The sequence below is a fragment of the Chlamydomonas reinhardtii genome, chromosome 7, assembly GCF_000002595.2.
Source record: "Chlamydomonas reinhardtii strain CC-503 cw92 mt+ chromosome 7, whole genome shotgun sequence".
Classification (NCBI taxonomy): domain Eukaryota; kingdom Viridiplantae; phylum Chlorophyta; class Chlorophyceae; order Chlamydomonadales; family Chlamydomonadaceae; genus Chlamydomonas; species Chlamydomonas reinhardtii.
Window position 1 is genome coordinate 862,600 of NC_057010.1, and position 19,927 is coordinate 882,526.

Here is a 19,927-nt window from a genome sequence, read left to right on the forward strand (position 1 = left end):
GGTCTGAGCGCCACGTTCGGATACGGCGTGTGTGCCGCCAGCAACAGGCTTTGCGCCTCGCATCATGTGTCTTGCGATATGGCCTGTGTGCCGCATGCAATTATGCTGCCTGCCCTGTCGTTATGGACGCTTCGACTTGTTGCGTGCCCTGCTGCGTGCCCTGTCGCAATACGCCTTGAGTGTACCGTGCACGGCAAGCCTGCGCCTCGCTATTGCTTCGTGTTGACAACGGAGCGGGCTTACGTGATCATGCGTCACCCTGTACGTCTTGAGGTCCGCACGCACATCATACTATCACGCGGCACCACCCTTGTAGTTTGGCTGACGCACCCCAAGCCAACCTATATGCATTCGATGTGTGCACTAGGCCCAAGTGCCGAATTTGTTTTTCCGGATATTTCGCCCTCAGTGAGCGATGTGGAGTTTTGTGCAGTTCGGCCAGCATGCTATGCCCAGCCAATAACAATACCGCATGACGCATAACTATACCGCATGACGCATAAACATGCCTTCGTGCCCTGCACCAGGCATCGGACGCTGTGTCACGCAGTGAGCCCGACCCTGCGCAACCAACATTTTGTTGCGAGATACGGTCGGAGCTGGGATTACAGCCTGCCTGGTGGGTTTGGATGGCGCCCGTGTGTTGGGCTGGGCTGTTGCTGCTCGCGGTGGGGCCCACCACCAAGTCACGGCACCCATCCGCCCTCCCCTCTTGTTGGCCCACCCGCCTGTACACATGCCAGTCACCCGCTCGCCATCCTGTGAAAGCGGGTAGCCGACTTGGCAAGCGCTTTTCCTGACACTTGGCGCAGGTTTGAGTGGGATACCAGAATGGTCTGAATGTAGTTGTTGGATAACCAGTACACTGCGGTGTGTAGCTGGTTAGCGGGAGTGCCGTGCATGAAACACGCTACTCGACCCGCCATGCCCGCGCGATGGTACCACCAACCGTTCAACCCAGATCCATGCCGGGGTAGCATCGACCCCACAGTCAGACTGATAGCTCCTATCCAGGTGTCAGGCGCCATGTATGTATCTGTGGACGCGTCAAGCTGGCTTGTGCCGTAGCGTTGGCCGCCTGTATGGCACGGCATCTGTGTCACGTTATGGCCTCATGCTTACCGTAGTCACGCGGCTTGCGTGCTGTGCGGCACGCTCCCTGCCAATCCTTCAGGACATGTATGCATACATGTTACTTCGTCAGAGCCATAGCAGGGGCAGCGTGTTCTGTCAATGCCTCATGAACCCAGAGACCCAAGCCAACGTACGCATTAGTTCCGCAACGCACGTCAATGCCAACTGTATGTGTCGCCTGCCCACTCGCGAGTGGACGCCTAGGGAACCAACCTTGGTTCCTTTCAGCCCCGGCCTTACTTCACCCGGCGGGGCAATTACTTATCACCGAAGTGCTAGGAGCAGTGTGCTATATGTCATTACTATTAAGAGCGTATGGCGACACAGGCTCACATGTGGGTAGCCAGGCTTGGCAGGCATCCCAACTCAGCCCGGCCTCCTCACAGCAGTACCACGACGTGCCCGTACGTGGTCGAGTGCGGAGTTTGGCTGCCGGCGTGGCTGTATCATCTCTCACATTGGATGACCCATCCGCCACTGCTGTTCACTACTGGCACGTCCCTCGAGTCGCTCACCCACCGGCTCCGCCCAGCGTTCGCTCCCTTTGGCTGGGCCGGGGCCCGTGGCGCATCCAACCCGCCATCGCGGCCCCGAGTGCTCCTTATTTCCTCCCATCACTACGCCTTCTATCACTATAGATACATTGCGCGTTCCACGCGTGCCGGGTATCCTTCACCCCTCCGCGCCGCTCGACCAGGCCAGCCTTGCTGGGGTTGCTGAGGTGTTACCCTTCATGTTGCCCTCCCTGCTATTACGGTACACCCCACAGCTGCCGTGGCGTACGGTATCGGCACGTACGGGACATTGTGTGCATGCATCCCCGCGGCGTTTGGAGGCAAACATTCACGTGCGCGCCTGTCCTGCGTCCGCCGGGGTGATGCTATCTATGGGTGTACCTACTGCTTGATTGGTAGTGACTCTTATGCAAGACACTGCAAATCTCAAGCATGGCACCTAGCTAGCAAGAAAGAAATTAGTGTTCGTGGCCATGCTGCACGGCTGGGCATGGCTGCCCGCATCCTACACCACGACGGCGCGGGTGAACGAAGGGCAGGTTGCCGCGCGTGACTCGCGTACGTAAAACCGCTCTAGTGTTGCAACTCGCGCCTTCTCCTGCGTGGCGCATGTTGGCTAGCCTGTCCCAGCTTCGAGTCACGACGTTGTTATTATTCCCAAGGTTGTTCCGAGCAGCCTACAACGTCAACACGTGTTATGGCATGGCCCTGGGGGCCGGTAGAGAGTACCGAGGTCTCCAGTGGTTCGTGCCAACACGTGCCAACACGCACTGTTACCTTTCCTGGGCACACGGACGGCCACAGCTGCCCACAAGCCACACACCTGAACAAGGATGCATGTGTTTCCCTGTAACGCCCCGGCGTCGTCTGCATGGCTGGCGCACGCGGGATAACGCATGTGTGTTTCTGTCGTGGCCATTGGTGCACCTGATACGTTTGTGAGTCTGGTATCATGGCCCTTGCAAAGCCAGTCGTGTTCCTATTGCTGCTTGTCTTCTGGTAGTGACCATTGGCCGCCCATGACCGACGGAGTGTGGCGCTGTCAGGCCCCGCGTTGGCGTCGCCCTGCGCCTGCAGCAGGTGCCGGCGGCGCCTCCGGCGGCGCTCATCCCCGCGTGATGGTGCTGCTCGTGCAGCCAATATCCCCAAGCACGAAGCTCGTTCTATTGACCGCTGTTGAGTGTGCAACTAGGACCGTACGTTCGTGCGCAAGCTAGGCGATGGGCGGAGCGCTCCGCGGTGTTCGAGACACATGATTTCGGTAGCGCAAGGGCACGAACGCCACCGCCATCACCGCCGACCGCACCTTGGTTTGCATGACCGGCCGTTGGGCCAAGCGCTTTGCGAGAAGAGCTGCATACGCGAAGCCAATCAAGCCCAGCCACCAGGGCTGCCGTCGCCCGCACCATGACCTCCCGGCGTTGAGGACTACTACCAAACTCTGGCAGCACTTTCGGCCACTAGTGCAACCTCAACACGGGCGGGCTGGGGCGGGCACGGCGGACTTGGTGGGGTTATCGGGAGCTGCGAGGCCGGAGGTAGGAGGCCGCTGAGGGCCACGAATGAGTTGCTAGGCCGCTTGAGGCATGAGTGGAGGCTATTGTCGGTTTGAGAGATTGGGATTGTCGTTTGGGGCCGTGGCGGTTTGTAACGCTACACGGCAGTAAGGAGTCAATAAGCAGCAAGATACGCCCTGCCAGCAGCAGTGGCTCGGAAGCGGGATTGGCACGTAAAACGTTGCATTGTTATTGGGCTTGACGGTAAGGTTCCGAGTACAGGTGTCGCTGGTGCCCCACCCCGCTCGTTCGGTCCAGTTACTCCCGCCGCTGACTGAGTAAAAGTCCAGGAGTGCTTGTGCCTGCGTTGACTCGTTGCAGACTCCCTGTCCAGCTGAAGGCGGGAGAAGCAGCAAAGATAATGACAAGAGCAGCGCCGCTCCCGCCACGTGGCCGAAGATAGCTCGGCGTAGTGCAGTCATGGCTGATTCAACCAGTCCATTCGGTTGGGATTTATCTCATATCAGCAACTTGCCCACCGTCAACCATTATCTGAGAGACGAGCTTGCAGGGCTTCAAGCTAATGCTTTGAAGTCATGTGATGTCATCTAATACCATAGAGGCTGCATCTCAGCTTAGGTTGTGTGTGAAAGAACGCTAGTGGCCCTGTTCCGGGGTGGCCGCTTCGCTTCTAACAAATGACAACTTAGTGGTCACTCAGGACGTTTAGAATGTGTGTTCAGGTGAAGCCAAGGTGGTGGTGCGTCGCGCACTGACAAAGGTGGGTGCGGCCGCAATTGGGTTTCAGTGGCGTGCCGGTTTTTTGCGCAATTGGGTTTCAGTGGCGTGCCGGGTTTGCCGGGTTTCAGTGGCGTGCCGGGTTTCAGTGGCGTGCCGGTTTTTGGGCTGAGCCCCCCCAGCGAAGCGTTCCAGGGGGGGGGGGCGAAGCCCCCCCAGGAACACCCGCTCAAGAGAGGGTTCCCCTTTACATCAAACCTGCTTACCTAGCTATCCGTTTTGCCTAGGACCGCCCCCGACATCCCTATACTCACGCGCCCTCCACGGGTGCGATATGCCCCCACATTGTGGGCGGAATGCCCCAAGATCCAGACGGAAGCCCAACGCGCCAGTGTTTCGGCCAATTGTTATTGCTTACATCATAGACAATCCCTGTTCAAGACAGGGCTGGGCCCTACTTATGCCTCTCGATAGCGTTCTTGGAAGCAAGCCGTCTGGATCTCCGCGACTCCGCCCACACCTGCCCCCAAGCCTGCCACCTGCCCACGCCCCTGCCCCCAGCCAGTAACTGCCGCAGCAAAGGGTGTGTTCTGCAGGCGGGCGGGTTGCAGCGGGAGCTTGGCGGACAGTACGCACGTCAGAGGAACTGGAAGCTCCAAGAAGTGCCTCCTGTCCAGCAGACCACTGCCATGCCACCTGCAGCAGTGCTGCCGCTGCCGCCATAGGCCGCCCAGTGACCGGGCGTGCGGTGCGAGACACGGATGTGTACGGTAGTTGTGCTTTTGTGTGCTCGTGTACATGTTTGGCTCCGCCCGCAGGGCTGTGAGATGTTGGAGAGTGACTCTACCCGCTTCTAAAAAGGGGCGCGGCATAATCTACACCGTAAACTGCATGCGCCACTAACACCGTCACAGTGCGGTCGTCGCCAATAGAGCCATGTAATGCGTCCATGAAGTGCCGTTGAATGTTTTAGGCATTTGATCCCCACTGGAGTGGGTTCCGTGAGCCATGCATTGTCACATCAAGGACGCCGCCGCCACTTCGCTGGTCAGGCGCAGCACACCCGCCGCGCACGTGAACCCGTGGAGGTGAGTGATGTTGCCCACACGCCGATCTCGCCTGACGTAGTTCTACTTATGTGTGCCCATGCAGGTGTTTTGTCCGGAGGGGACCTGGGCCGCATGGGCCGCGGGTCGATGGGTCGGCGGGTCGGCGGCGGGGAGGCCCGAGCGGCCCGAGGGCTGGCGTGGCGGTGAGCGGTCGCGACGGGCCGCGGCGGCAGAGGCCGAGAGACCCCCACAGCGCCAGAACTGCAGCGGGTTGTCTTTTGAGCTGCAGATGCATGCGTGTCGTGTTGCTGAAGCGGGGTGAGGCGAGGAGCAGTGGGGCAGGTTCGGGACGGGTTCCGGAGGGTTCGGGAAAACACCGACACCGGTACGGAATGCAGCGCTGACGCATGCTTTCAAAGCGCCTTTCTGTCCCAGCTCGCATAAAAGCACAGAGAACTCTACCGCTCTCATAAAGCTTACTTCCGCTTTTAGCTCTCTTGCGCACGAAACCAAAGCTCTCTCTCTCTTTTAGCTCTCTTTTCGCCCGAAACCCAGACATCTAGCAGCAAAGCAACATGGCCCTGATGCTCAGCGACCCCTTCACAAACGAGATCGACCGCGCCATGAACCGCATGCTGAGCTCGTTCGGCGTCCCCGTGCAGCGCGGCGGTGGCGGCGGCGGCGCAATCATGCCGGGCGCTATGGACCTGTGGAAGCCCTTCACCTCCGGCATGGGCGGCGGCACCACCACCATGCCCATGGACATCATCGGTGAGCGGCCGAGTGGGTCGGGGCGGGGGTGGGGGTGGGGGATGTAGAGGTGGTGCGGGTGCGGGTTGGGTGTGTGCGCGGGTGCGTGGGTAGGCGGGTGCGGGTGTGTGCGGGGGTGTATGGCGGGGTTGCGGCCGGTGTGCGCCGTAGCTGCGCGGCCGTGCTACCTCTGTGCTGGGCAGTGCCCGCGCCGCGCTGCGCAGCAGCAGCAGCAGCAGCAGGCTGTAAGCGGCGCCACTGCCAGGGTAATGCACGGCCGCCTCCGGCACGCTCGCCTGTGTTTCCTCAGCCCCCCGTCACCGACCCGCCCATATCCTGCCAATCCCATACACCCCCACACACGCGCCCTGTCGCCGCACCGCGCCCACGCCCTGACACACGAACCCCAATTCCCGCGGCCCCGCCCTCTGCGCCCCCCTCCCTGCCCCCCCTCCCCAAAACCACACCCACACACACGCACCCACGCACAGAGACGCCCGAGGCGTTCGAGCTGCACTGCGACACGCCCGGCATGAACCCGGACGACGTCAAGGTGGAGCTGCACGAGGGCGTGCTCACGGTGAGGCGGGGCGGGGGGTGGGCGTGATAAAGTAGTGGTGGGGGCGGGGGCGGGGCGTTGGAAGTTGGATCCAGTGGCGTGTGATCTCGTGTCTTTGAGGATCCAGGCCTGGATCTCGGGAGCCAAGAGCCAGCCAGCAGGGGGAGTGGAAGTGGAAGGGGTAGGGGCGCAGTAGGGGGGGAGGGGGTCGAGGAGGATGCGGGAGGGGCGGGTGGGGAGTGCAGGGCAAGGACGTGAAGCGGGAGAGGGGGACAGGAGCCAGAGGCCAGGGGACACGGGTGGTAACCTCCACCGGGGGGCGCCGTTGGATGCGTGCGATAAGTTTTGCACATGGCGCACAGTGCCGGCAACCTGCCTTCCCCCCCCCCCCCCCCACACACACACACACACACACACTGCCCCCCCCCGCCCTGCCCTCCGCCCTGTGTCCCTGCTGCAGGTGAGCGGTGGCCGCAAGGTGTCGCGTGAGGACAAGGACGTCAGCGGCAAGGTGAGGTGGTGTGTGTGTGTGTGTGTGTGTGTGTGTGTGTGTGTTGTGGGTGGGTGGGTGGGTGGGCCGCATTGGCTGCAAGGCAAACACACGCCCCCGATAGACGCACGCGCGCACGCGCGCTACTTGCTTGATGCATGCACCTCACCGTTTCCCCGCACCACCACCACCCCACCTCTCCCCCTCTGCCCCCTCCCCCCTCAAACCCACCGCGCCTCAGGTGTGGCGCGCCGAGCGCTCCAGCTTCAGCTTCAGCCGCGCCTTCACGCTGCCGGACAACGCGCAGGCAGACAGCATCTGCGCGTCCATGGACAACGGCGTGCTCAAGGTGCGGGGGGGGGGGGGCGGAGGGTGACGGGGAGTTGGGGGCGGGCGGAATCCACTTAGGAGAGGGGAAGGTGGGAGAGGGTTTCGGGGTATCTGGACAGGGGCGAGCGTAGACACGGTGTGAGCGCGTCTCACTTCTGTCGCCTCCACGTGTCACCTCCACGCAGACACATACATTCTCTTCTGCCCACACACATACTTTCCCCCCTACCCTAACCCCTCCTTTACCCCTCCCTTATCCCTCACTTGTCCCACCCCTCCCTCACCCCGCCCCGCCCCCTACCTTCAGGTGTGCATCCCCAAGAAGGAGGTGGAGAAGGTGGAGCCCAAGCGCATCGCCATCACCGGCGGCGGCGGCCAGACCACCCACATGCTGCAGCAGCCGGCGCACATGGGCGGCGGCGGCCAGCATATGCAGCACGGCGCCGGCGGCCGCATGCACCAGACCGGCAAGCAGGGCGGCGGCGGTGGTGGCATGATGGAGGGCGGCACGGGCGGCGCCGGCGGCGGCACCACCGGCACTGGCACCACCGGCGGCACCGCCTAGGCGCGCAAGAAGTGAGATGGATGTGGGGAGGTGAGGTGCGGTGAAGTAGCGGCTGTAGCTGCAGGCGCGCTGGCAGGCAGTAGCTGTGGGGCGCCGCGCGGCTACTGCTACAGCCGCGGCGGTGTTTTGAGTTTTGCAGCCACACGCCCACCCGATGCATTTATACATCCCTGTTTTGTAGGACAGCGCATTTCATTACTTTGGTGACTGGTTGCGCACATGACAACACACAGCCCACAGAATGCATTCTCTGCTGTAGCGCCGCAATGTGCTTCTGCTGGTCACCGCGTCGGGTGTCATGCCCCTGCAAGGGTTTTGAGATTGACATCAGTGCTTGTTGCTTCGTGCTGACACATTGTTGATGCATATGGCGGCCGCTGGGTCCGGCGGGATGCATTCTTTTAGGTTCCGTTGAGCTCTTTCATTCTTCTGATAGATGGACAAGGCGGTTCCGTCGTTCTCTTTCATTTCTTTTAGGGTGGACGAGGCGGTCTAGCAGTAACAGTACAGCCAGATTGCGGCGTGGCAAACGTATGGGAGTGCGGGCAATGGCTTGGAGCACAAATGAATGAGGGGTCAGGGGTGGTTGTTCAGGGCAAGTGCTACAGAGTGCCTGAGTTGGCTGAGCAGGCGCAAGCGAAGGTGTTTGTTGCTCTTCGTACACTTCACTGAGTAACAGCAGTACTGCCCTGCCAAGCAATGCAGTTGATCCTGCCATTGTAACAAGAGAGAGTTGCGTCTCACACTGGCGCGGTGCAAGTGAGGAGGGCGGGGAGGAATCCGGGGATCGCTGCGAACCTGGCTTGACCTCGGAGCGTCACCTTCTCAGCATCACAAGTAAGCCAGCCACATTACCGCCAGTGGGTGCACGTATATTCAAGTGCTGGGTGGCTGTGGTGCCTCAGGCACCCTTCAATCAACACTTCGCCGCGCAGCAACACGCAACCTACGATAGCACCTCACGCAACCGCAACCTTCCAACCTGTCCGGTAGCTAGCTGACTTCCCTGCCCCTTCCCCACACAGCCCTGCTGAAGATGAACACCCAGTTCCATGTGCTCCGCCTTGCTTGGCGCCGCCGCCGGCCCCCGGTTGCTTCAATCACATCGCAGAAAGTTACAACTGTGCAAGTCACCCATCATCATGTCATACCCACGCAGAGTTTCCACAATGCACGAGAGTCATGCAGTTCGAGTGATCCACTCCTGCTACAGCCGCTGCTACCGCCGCCGCCGCAGCTGAGCAGCGCCTGCTGCTTTCACTGCATCCTCTGTTGCTGCTGCTCCGCCGCCGCCCCCGTTTGCCCGGGGCCGAAAGGTGGCAGTTGTTGCTGCGGCTGTAGCGCCTGCCCTGCTGCTGCTACTGCTGGCGGCGCCGCCGCCTGCCGCTGCGCCGCCAGCTGCGCCGCCAGCGCCTCCATCACAACGTAGGGATCCCACTCCGTTCCGCCGCCGCCCATGCCTGGCATTGGGTCAAAGGAGATATAACAACAGCAGACAAGAAAGAGGGGCAGTAGGGCAGGAGTTGTCTGCTAGAGGAGGAAAGGAAAGGAGCGCGGCTGCTGCGATCATCAGCATGTGCAGTCTGCGGTGGCCAAACACACGCCCAGGCCCACACCCCGGCCTCGAGCCTAACCCCCGCTCTGGCATTGCGCACCCACAACCCTTTCCCCCATCCACATCCCAGTAAGCGCACCGGGCAGCTTTATCCCGAAGCGGTTGGTCAGCGCCAGCAGTCGGGCGTCATCGCCGCGCATGCACCACAGCGCCTCCGCCGCCGGCCGCGGCAGCGGCAGGTGCACCACCGCCCGCCGCCGATGCCCCGGGCGCGCCGCCGCCGCCGCGGCAGCGGAGGAGCCGGCGCCGCGGCGGCCGCGGCTGGCGCCGACGCCTGTGCCTGCGGGCCCGGCCGCGGGGTCAGCAGTACTGCCGTCGGCGCCGTCGCCGCCGGCCGCGCTGGCGTCTGCGGAGCCGTTGGCAGCGGCGCCGGAGCCCACGTTCCTCGTACGCACGTTGCCTGCAGGGGAAGGAAGGAGTGGAGACATGCCATACAAAACAACGGGAGGACGGATTCAGGACTCTCAGCAGGAGCCCTCCGCAAGGTCTGCCTGCGACAGCAGGCGCACGACGTGTTTGCTGGCTCGCCTCGACCCCCACCTCACCCTTTCACGCACCCTCTCGCGCCCTCTCTTCCCTCGTGCCGCCCCCGCCCCACCCCAGCCGGCCCCCCCCTCACCCAGGTCGATCTGCACCAGCGCCCACTCATGCAGCGTCAGGTCCTGAGCGCGGTAGGTGTGGGCGTGGGTGTGGTGGGCGTGGGCGTGGGCGGGGGGCGTGCCGGTGCGGCCGCAGTGATGCACACGGGGGACACAGGGCGCACAGGGCGGCGGCGCAGCCACGAGCCCCGAGCCACGTGCCAGCTGTGGCGGCTGAGGTGCCGTACGAGCGCCGTAGCACGTCGTGCCTTGTCACCCCTTCACAACCGCCACGCCACGCCACGTGTCACACGCCACGCACCCCGCACGCCACACCCACCTGCTGCTGCCCCTCCCCCCCGGCTCCTCCTCCTCCCGCTCCTGCTCCTCCTGCTGCTGCTCCGCCGTACAGCACCTTGAAGCAGCCGAACTCCAGGTCGGGCTCGGCGCCGGCAAACAGGGCGCGCAGCGAGGCCGCCAGAGCCTGAGGGGCCGTGCGGGCACACACACACATATACGGGGTGCACATGTGTGCGATGCGATACAGGTGCTGTCATTGTCAGCGTCAGTGTCGCACCGCATTGCACGCACTGTCCTGCGTGTTTCGTTCCCAGGCGGGCTGCGGCTTTCGGCCCTCTGACGGCCGCACGCCCCCCCCCGCACCTCGCAGGACTCATGTCCAGAGGCACCCGCACGCACGCAAGGCACACACACACACACACACACACACACACACACACACACACACACACACACACACACGCGCAATCACGCGCACGCACGCACACATTCACACACGCACGCAAGCACGCACGCAAGCACGCAAGGCAAGCACGCAAGCACGCAAGCACGCAAGGCCAAGCGCGCACCTGCATCCTCCGCACGTGGCTCAGCGCCGGCCCTGTGGGCGGCGCGGAGGGTGCGGCGCCGCCGTCGCCGGAGCCGCCGATGGCGTAGCCCAGTGCCGAGCTGCCGTCCTCCTGTGGAGGGCACGGATCGAAGGGGGAGATAAATCATCACGGACTTGTCAATAGCGGTGTAACTGTGGATTCTGGGAACAAACGGTTGCGCGGGAGACGCGCGCGACTGTGACAGGGTTCCGCCCCCATCGACCCCCAGCTTGCAAGGATACCTCCCACCCTGCCACCTACCCACCGGCTTCACTCACCACTCACCCACCCACCCACCCACCACCCACCCACCACCCACCCACCCACCACCCTCCACCCACCCACCCACCCACCCGCCCGCTTCACTCACCCGCGGCGGCAGGCCGTGTCGCGCTCGTGCGAAGGCGTAGTGGATGCGGCCGGCCTCCCGCAGCCCGGACAGGAAGGCGCCGTGCATGGTGGCTGGGTACCTGAACGGGAAGGGAAAGGCGGGGGTACGTGCGAGTGTATGTATGTGTATGTGTGTGTAAGTGCGCCCTGTATGTGTGTGTGGGGGAGTGCGCCCTGCAACTTTCATACCTGCGTAAACTTCCCGGTTCATTGCAGCATCGTCATGAGCAAGTACCGCTGGCCTCGCCAGCCACCGCCATAACCATCAGCATCACCATCAGCACCCCCTCCCTCTTCCCTTCCTTGCCCCCTTGGGCTGGTATTTACAACCACCCTTCGTCTGTATTATTCAGGATTGCAACTCCACTCCCTCCTCACTTGTGTATGGTGGCCTCTCCCGCCCAGAACAGCCGCCCCGCCACCGGCGCCGCCATGGCCGCATACTCGGCGGCGCCGCGGCAGCTGAGGCCCATGGAGCTGTAGGAGCCGCGGGAGTAGGGGTCGGAGCCCCACCGCGTCACCAGCGCCTGGCAGGAGAGGGGAGGGAGGGGGGGTGCATTCGTGATTGATTAAGAAAGTTGGGGGTTGCATGGATGTTTGAAAGAGCGGTACAGGATGCACTGAAGAGGGGGTTGCAAGGATTGGTACAGAGAAGGGGGTGGGGGTTTTAAGACAGAGTGACACGGGAAAGGGGGGTTGAAAATACAAGCCCAAGCGAAACCAAACCAAGCCAAACGAGCGGAGGACAGGCAGAGGCGGCAGTTGCAAGGGGGTTAGCCGCTCATGATTGGTAAAGAAGTGAAGTTTGTCGCCAGGCACAGCGGAGGGGTGTGGGCTGTAAAGCCGTTTTGTGGAGAACGGAGTAAGCAAACGGTAATCACAACGTGTTTTCTCGAGGCGGGGGCGTGTGGCAATACATGCACCGACTAGTTAGGCCACGGCAATACCTAGTTTGGGGAGACCGGGGCAAGGCCGTGCCGTGTGCAATGCTGTACCCACCTGCAGCGGCTCAGGCACCTTCTCCGGGGCCCTGCCGCCGCCGCCGCCGTCAGCGCCGCCGCCGCCGCTGCCGCCGCCGGCGTGCGGCTTCTCGAATATGTTCCTCAGCACGGCCATCACCTCCGCCACCACCTGCCGGTCGCTCAGCGCCTCAATGGCCACCGCCGCGGCACCCGCCACCAGCGCCGTCAGCACGGGGGCGCCGCTGCGGAGGTGGGGAGGGGAAGGCGGGGCGGAGGGGCAGAGTGGAAGGCTGCAAAGATGGCACAGAGAAGTGCATCGAAGCGGACAGCAGGGGGTGTAGATACCAGCCCAACCCAAACCAAACCAAGCAAAACTAGAGGTGCAAGCGCCGGAGGAAAAGCAGGAGGAGGGCAGGCGGGGTTGATGTGTTGCCGCGAGGCGGCGGTGGTGGTGGTGGTTTGTGCGCAGGTCTGAAGCTGTTGTTGAAAGGCAATACTCAAGACGACTCTTTTGCCGGGGCACCGCACCGCCGGTGTACAGTGGTTGTGGTGCAATGCAGCCCCGGGCGCAGGGGGCAGTGCGCGGCTGCGTCAGCACCGGGACGCCTCGCACCTCACACACCCACCCATCCTCCCTCTCCCTCCCTCTCCCTCCCTCTCCCTCCCTCTCCCTCCCTCTCCCTCCCTCTCCCTATCCCTATCCCTCTCCCTCCCTACCCCCCCCCACCCTGTGTGGTGGCCGCAGTAGAACAGGTAATAGGCGCCGCGCCGCTCGGGCTCCCGCACAGCCACAGCAAAGGTGTCCACTGCCGGGTCCCAGAACACTCGGGGGAACAGCAGAGCCACCTGTGTTTGGGTTTGGGGGGGCGTGTGTGCGCGTGTGTACGTATTTGTGTGTGTATGTAAGTTTTTGCGAAAGTCTGTATGTGAGTGTGTCTGTCTGTATGTGTGTGTGTATAAGCAAAGAAAGCACAAGGTGAAAGGGGCGTGCGTGTGGTCCGTCGCACGTGTAGGTCGGTTCTCACGCCGCCCGCGCTGTCCGTTTCAGCAGTCGCACGTGCACACGCACCCCCACACATACACACGTCGCCCCCGGCCGCCCGGACGGCCGCTCACTCGGTAACGACTTCGTCTGCAGTTTGCAGTGCATCCTGTACTGCTTCTCCAACCATCCTTGCACCGCCCCCCCCCTCCCCCCCCGCCCCCCACACGCACTCACCTTGTTGAGTCGGCCGTAGCCCAGCCGCTGGATGGCCTCCTGCTTGGCCGCCGGCAGCGGAGGGTCGAACACCACGTCGCCGGCCTGAACGTGTGGGGGCGCGTGTGTGTGTGTGCGTGTGTGTGTGTGTGTGGATGTGTGTGTTTGTGTGTTTGTGTGTGTTTGTGTGTGTTTGTGTGTGCGTGGGAGTGTGTGTAAGAGAGTGCAGATGTGGGCATAACTCGTGTGTAGCTTGGGGCTGTGTCCCGCGCGCTTTGTTACTGCGGGTTCTACAGTGCATGTGCCCGCGCCTCACCCATACTTGACTTGAGAGCACACAGCCGCCCCTAGGCCCCCACGCCTCCCGCCCCAGGGCCCCTTGACCCCCCTGCCGCCCGCCCCTGCCGCCCGCCCCTTCACAATGACGATGACGGGAACCAACTAAAAAATGTTGGCTCGCGCATGCAGCCCCGCCCCGCCCTCACCTTGAGCACGCCCAGCGGCAGCGTCACCACCGCCGCCGCCGCCTGGAAGCAGCCGCCGTCCGCCGCCAGCACCGCCACGCCGCCGGCGCCGTAGCGCACCTCCGCCACCGGGCAGCGGTACAGGACGGGTAGGTCGGAGCACAGCAGCTGCACCAGCCGCCCGTTGCCGCCTGCGGGCAGGGCGGTTGCAAGGATGGTTGGGCAAGAAGTACAGGATGCACTGAAGACTGCAGATGAGGAGTCGTTACAGGGGGGAGGCGTTCATGCGGAGAACGCCCGTGCATAATGTCACATACCCACCACAGCAATACGGCCCTCATGACCAACACCCTTGCCGACCCCCAATCACCGCAGCCCCTCCACTCCCGCCTCTGTCTACAGAAATGGAAAAAACATCACGCCCAACGGCTCATTCCCCCTCAACCACCCAATCGCGAAAACAACCCACCCACCCACCCACCTACACCACCCACCACCCACCATCCGCCACCCCACCACCGCCACCCCACCAGCCCGCTTCACTCACCCGCGGTAACTACAATCCCCCCACCGATCCTCCCCACCCCCACCCCCATCCCCCACCCCTCACCCCTCACCCACACCCTCACGCCCCCACCCACCCGCCAGGAAGGCGTGCTCCCCCAGCAGCTCGTATGCGTCGTCCTGCGCCCAGTGCCGCAGACTGAGCTCGCCCGCCCGCGCCGCGTTGGCGAACTCCAGGTTGGCCACATGCCAGTGGAACAGCTGGTCGGCCTCGGCACGACTGGGAGCGGAGGTGGGGGAGGAGGAGGTGGGGGTGGGGGAGGTGGGGGTGGGGGTGGGGAGGTTGTGGCATGCCCAAGGCCAAAGGACAGGTGGTGGTGGTGGTGGTGGTTGGGGAGGTGGTGGTTGGGGAGGTGGTTGGGGTTGGTGGGGGTGGGGGAGGAGGAGGTGGGGGTTGGGGGTGGGGTTGTAAATACCAGCCCAAACTAAACCAAAACTCGAAAACGAGCGGAGTACAGGCAGAGGCGTTAGTTGCAAGCGATAATACTTATGGGATGTGGGCCGAGGCGTCGTGGAGGTTGAATTCATGATTCGGTAAGGGGGTGGGTTGGGGGTTGCAAGGATGGTTGTAAAAGCGGTACAGGATGCACTGAAGGCTGCAGACAGACGCAGTCGGTATGAACTGAGGGGGAGGAGGTGGCTGGGCGTAACATGCCCGAGCCCAAAGGTCAGGTGGCGGGGAGGTGGTGGGCGTAGTGGTGGTGGTGGGAGTTAGGGTCCAGGCACGAGAAGTTGGAAAGGCGGCCAAGCAGGCGGGCGGGTTAGGCAGGCGATCACGCATCACCCGCTGTCATCGGAAACACCAAGGTGACCAGGTGGACACGTGGACAGGCCCGACACGCCGCCGCCGCCGCCCCCGCCCACGCCAGTCCCTCACCGTGCCGCCAGCCGCGCCGCCGCCGTCGCCCGCGCGTCCTCCTTCGCCCCCTTGTCCAGCCCCTGCTGCCCCTCCTTCCCCTCCTGCCCCTCCTCCTGCCCCTCCTCCGGCTGCTGCTGCCCCTGCTGCTGCTGCTGCGCCTCGCCCTCTGCGGCTGCGGCCTCCTCCCACAGCGCTGTGAGTGCGGCCTCTATGGAGATGAGGTCGCCGGCGGCGGGGCCCAGCTGCTGGCACAGGCCGTCGCAGCGCTCCAGCACGTCGTTGTAGCGCTCCGTCACCTGGCCGGCGGCTGGGGGTCTGGAGAGGGGGAGGGGGACGGTGGGGGAGGTGGCGGAGGAAGGGGTGGTGGGGGTTGTAAACACCAGCCCAAGCAACACCAAGCCAAGCTAAACTAGCGGAGCACAGGCAGAGGCCATTAGTAGCAAGGGGGTTGGGTGGGGTTGGGGGTGAGGTGGGGGTGGTGGTGAAGGGGGCGGTCCAGCGGTTGTCGTTCAACACCTGCCTGCGCCCACGGATTGCGGTGCACACACACACTCTGCGCCCACCACCGCCCCATCCATTCCGAGCTGCGTCCTGCTCTTCGCCGCCCCGCCTGCCGCCTCACCGCCCCGCCCCCGCCTGCCTGGCCGCCCCGCCCCTGCCCCGCCCCAGCCCGCCCCAGCCCGCCTCACCGCCCCGTCCCGCCCCCGCCCCGCCCCGCCCCTGCCTCCTCACCGCGCGGTCAAAGTCCTCGTCCACGGGCCTGCCGTCGTCCCAGTACAGCGGCGTGGCGTCAGCAATGCGGTGCGCGGGGATGCCGCCCTGCGGGGGCCGGGGCGCGGGTGTGTGTGTGTGTGTGTGTGTCTGTGTCTGTGTGTGTGTGTGTGTGTGTGTGTGTGTGTGTGTGGGCCAGGCGGGGCCAACGAACCCCGCGGTGTTGCGCTGCAAGCCCTTCTTAGCGTACAAACCCGCACCCCTCTGACAATAAGACACAGTAAACGCCCGCCCCGCCCACCTGCAGCGCCAGCACGGCCAGGGGATTGCCGTCGCAGCCGGTAACAATGGAGCCGCCCAGCTCCGCCACACCCGCCAGACCGCCCGCCTGGGGGGTTGCAAGGATGTTTAGGGGCGGTGGAGCAGGGGAGGGAGAGGCGGGAGGCAGGGAGGGAAAGGGGGCGATGTTGTTGGTATCCGGTATGAATGGCGGCAAGCCACGGCCCAAAGCCCCCCAAAACCCTGCATTTTTCGTCTCGGTCCGCCTCCACTCCACGCACTCCACACACTCCTCACCCCATTTCGTTGGGCTCGGGCACACAACTTCGCCCGTACTACTGTCCCGGGCTACGCTTTCACTTCTTATTTACTCATGAATGTGACCCCCACCCCCGCGCTCCCAACCTCCTTGCCCTTCTCCCTCCCAACCTCCTCCCCCTCCCTGCCCCCACCTCCATCCTTGCGCTGTGCACGCGGCCTCCGGGCCTGTCCCTCGCCTCCAGCACCAGCACCTTGTAGCCCAGCTGACGCAGCTGCTGAGCCGCCGCCAGGCCTGCAGCGGAGGCCACGGGGAGAGGGGGGAGAGGGGGGAGAGGGGGCGGGGCGGGGGCCATTCATGCGAAAAATTGAGTGTGAAACATGGGACTTGCCGACGTCCAGAGGCACAGCGGGAACACGCACCATACCGATGTCGAGCGGGGGGTGGGGGGTGGGTGGGCGGGGAGAGGGGACACACAGGCGACATGGGGCGACATTTTGCGCAGTTGCACACACAGTGGGATGGTGCGTGACACCGAGCCCTCTTGGCGGTGCCTTTCCCCCTCCCGCCAGGCCTTGCATCCCGGCTCCTTCTCCTCACGCACAACCTGACACACAAACACACACGCTCGCACGCACATGCCCCTCACCCGCCAGTCCCGCCCCGATGACAATGACTGTCTCGGCGTGCTGAGCCTCGGGCGGCTGCGGCAGCGCCGCCGTGCCGAAGTTGATGAAACCGTAAGTGTGTAGATAGGTCCAGGCGATCTCGGCGTGCCTGCGTGTGTGTTCGTGTGTGTGTGTGTGTGTGTGTGTGTGTGTGTGTGTGCGTGTGCGTTTGAGTGTGCGTGTGTGTGTGTGCGTGTGTGTGTGTGTGTGTGTGTGTGTGTGTGTGTGTGTGTGTGTGTGTGTGTGTGTGTGTGTGTGTGTGTGTGTGTGTGCATATGGTAGCAAAGACCGCCGGAGGTGAGGAGGGGGTTGCCGTGCGGTGAAGCCACTACCCACTACCGCTACCACTACCACTACCGTACCACTACCGCTACCACTACCCCCCGCGCGCACCTCTGGAAGGGCCCCGCCACGGCGCTGCGGGCGGTGTCCATGGACAGGTGCCGCCGCACGTTGACGCGCCACAGAGCCAGAAGGAAGTTGCGGACCTGGGGGGAGGCGCGCGCCAGGGCGTGAGGGCGTGGGGGCGTGGGGGCGAGGCGGTGGTGGTGGTGGTGGTAACCAGCCCGTACGGCACCTGCAGTCTGTCGCCCCAAACCCCACGTGCCACGTGCCCCACCCCCCTCCCTCTGGCTGGTATCTACAACCCCAGCTCGACTGTCCCCAACTCCTGCCCGTTCCCGCAACCCGCCCTCGGCAAGCCGGCTCGGAACTCAACCCCCCTCCTCCGCTCGCTGGCGCCTGCCTGTGCTCTGCTAGTTTGGCCTGGTTCAGTTTAGTTTGGTCTGGTATGTACAGCCCCCCTTCTCCCATCCTGCCCGCCTACCCCCTCCTGCCCCCCTTTGTGAATATAAATCACTCCGTTCTCTACATGAACGCCGTTACCGGCTATCCCCCCCCCTCGGACGTCGGCACTTCACTTCATATTTGATACACACCATCCCATGGATGGCTACCCCCCTCCTCCCCCCGCGGCCCCACCCCCCCCTGCACCTTGAGGTACTGCGGCCTCCCCACCGGCGCCTGCCCCCTCCTCCCCCCTCCTCCCCCCCCATACCTTGAGGTACTGCGGCCTCCCCACCGGCGCCTGCCCCCTCCTCCCCCCTCCTCCCCCCCCATACCTTGAGGTACTGCGGCCTCCCCACCGGCCGCCTGCCCCCTCCTCCCCCTCCTCCCCCCCCATACCTTGAGGTACTGCGGCCTCCCCACCGGCGCCTGCCCCGGCCTCTGCGCCTCCACGTCCGCCAGCAGCGCCTCCTCCTCCTCCGCAAGCACCCAGGGGTCCAGACCCACCGCAGTGGCCACGTCCTCCTCCAGCTGGTCCTCAGACACCTGCAGGGGGTAGCGGGCCAGAGGGGTTTTGGGGCCAGGGGAGGTCCGGGGGCCAGGGGGTTTAGGGGCAGGGGGGGTGCATTCATGGATACGGTAGTTGCAGGACAATGGGTTGGCCGTACAGGTAACCTTAGAGGAGAAGCAGACGGTACCGAGGGGAAGGGTTTTAATGATGGGCGGAGGCAAAGGCGGCAGGGTGCAGGGGTTGCGTGTGTGTGGTTGATTGTGTGTGTGATAGGAAGGCGTCAACATGGAAAAACCCTGTGTGTGTAGAGTGTTGTGTCAGGCTGAGCCGGGGGGCGGGTCGTCCCGCGCTAGGGCCACGGAGGCGGCGCACTGCCCCACTGGGACCACCACAGGGCGGGCCCGGCAGCCACCCCGCCCCACACGAGCGCAGCCACACGCCACAACCAAATCCCATTTGAACCACAAGCACATGCCGCCAACGAGTGCCCATGCGCCCGCGTGCCCCGTACCTGCGGGATGCGGGAGCGCTTCGGCCCCGCCGCCTTGCCGCCGCCGACGCCGCCCTTGCCCGCCTCGCCCTCCGTTGCCGCAGCGGCTGCCGCCGCCTGCTGCTGTTGCTGCTGTTGCTTGTCCGTGAGCTCACTGGTCTTGGTGGGCTCAACCCGCTTGCGAGTGGAGCGCTGAGGCCGCTTCAAGTCCTGCTGCTCCGGCGCTGCCGCTACTGCTGCTACTGCTGTTGCTGCTGCTACTGCCGCCTCCGCCGCAGTTGGCTGCTGTGACTCCAGCGGCTCCAGAGGCGCCGGCTGCTGCTGCTCCTCCCCACCCGCCATCGGCATGTCTAGCTGCATAGGGGACGGTGCCTGGTCCCGAGCTTGGGCCAGGTCCTGAGCTTGCGCATGCTCCTGAGCCGCTGGCGGCTGCGCCGGCTGCTGCGCAGATGGCGGCGTGGGCTCCCCATGCAACCCTGCTGCGGCCGTGCCGGCCGTGACGGCCGCAGCGGCCGTGGATTGGTAGTCAGCCGGCGCCACAGCCTGAGTCCCCGGTGCCTCCACCCCAGTCCCCGCCCCCGGCTCCAACACCCCCGCCAGGGCTTCGCCTATTGCCGCCAGCGGCGGAGCCGCCCCGGCTTCCCCCCTGGCTTCCCCCATGGCTGCGTCCGCTAGCCCCATGCCTGAGGTCTGGGGCGTGTCTGCGAGCAGGGCCTCTAGGAAATCGTCGGCAGCCAGCTCGGTTGCGGCTGGGGGCCGTAGGGCTTCGCCGGTGACCGTTGCCGCCCACACGGCCGCGACCGCCTCCTCCGCGACGGCACCGGGCTGAAGTTCCGCTGCATCCATGCTGCTGCTTCGCGGCGCTTCTGCCGCTCACGCCCGTGCCAGGTGAAGCCGCAGGCCGGGCGCGCGCAAGGCAAGCGCTGTGCTTTTAGCGCAATCTCCTCCCGCGCAACACGTCCTGCTGCCCGATTAGGCTTGCTACAATATATGCATCGTGTGTCTTGTACGTCAGCGGGAGAACAGGTTGGCGTGGTCAAGCGGGTGTGGAATCGGCTCAGTCAAGTTTGATTGGAG

At 64.2% G+C, this 19,927-nt stretch overlaps 2 protein-coding genes across 2 annotated transcripts; one reads left to right on the plus strand and one right to left on the minus strand.

Annotated features, from left to right (window-relative positions):
* The first annotated feature begins 5,401 nt into the window (after nt 1-5,401).
* Nucleotides 5,402-8,283, plus strand: CHLRE_07g318600v5 (uncharacterized protein). Its single transcript, XM_043063931.1, has 5 exons — nt 5,402-5,703; nt 6,174-6,262; nt 6,702-6,752; nt 6,973-7,080; nt 7,369-8,283. The coding sequence occupies exons 1-5, from the start codon at nt 5,508-5,510 to the stop codon at nt 7,624-7,626; spliced, it is 702 nt and encodes a 233-aa protein (XP_042922499.1). The 5' UTR covers nt 5,402-5,507; the 3' UTR covers nt 7,627-8,283.
* Nucleotides 8,284-8,285: 2 nt separating this feature from the next.
* On the minus strand, nt 8,286-19,871 carry CHLRE_07g318651v5 (uncharacterized protein). Its single transcript, XM_043063932.1, has 21 exons — nt 18,872-19,871; nt 18,249-18,395; nt 18,057-18,065; nt 17,457-17,551; nt 17,045-17,172; nt 16,589-16,689; nt 16,159-16,245; nt 15,879-15,965; nt 15,165-15,442; nt 14,365-14,507; nt 13,745-13,914; nt 13,281-13,364; nt 12,789-12,907; nt 12,099-12,303; nt 11,478-11,626; nt 11,080-11,179; nt 10,689-10,799; nt 10,160-10,303; nt 9,861-9,903; nt 9,321-9,641; nt 8,286-9,086 (listed from the first exon to the last, which is right to left on the minus strand). The coding sequence occupies exons 1-21, from the start codon at nt 19,694-19,696 to the stop codon at nt 8,884-8,886; spliced, it is 3,549 nt and encodes a 1,182-aa protein (XP_042922500.1). The 5' UTR covers nt 19,697-19,871; the 3' UTR covers nt 8,286-8,883.
* Nucleotides 19,872-19,927: the final 56 nt, after the last annotated feature.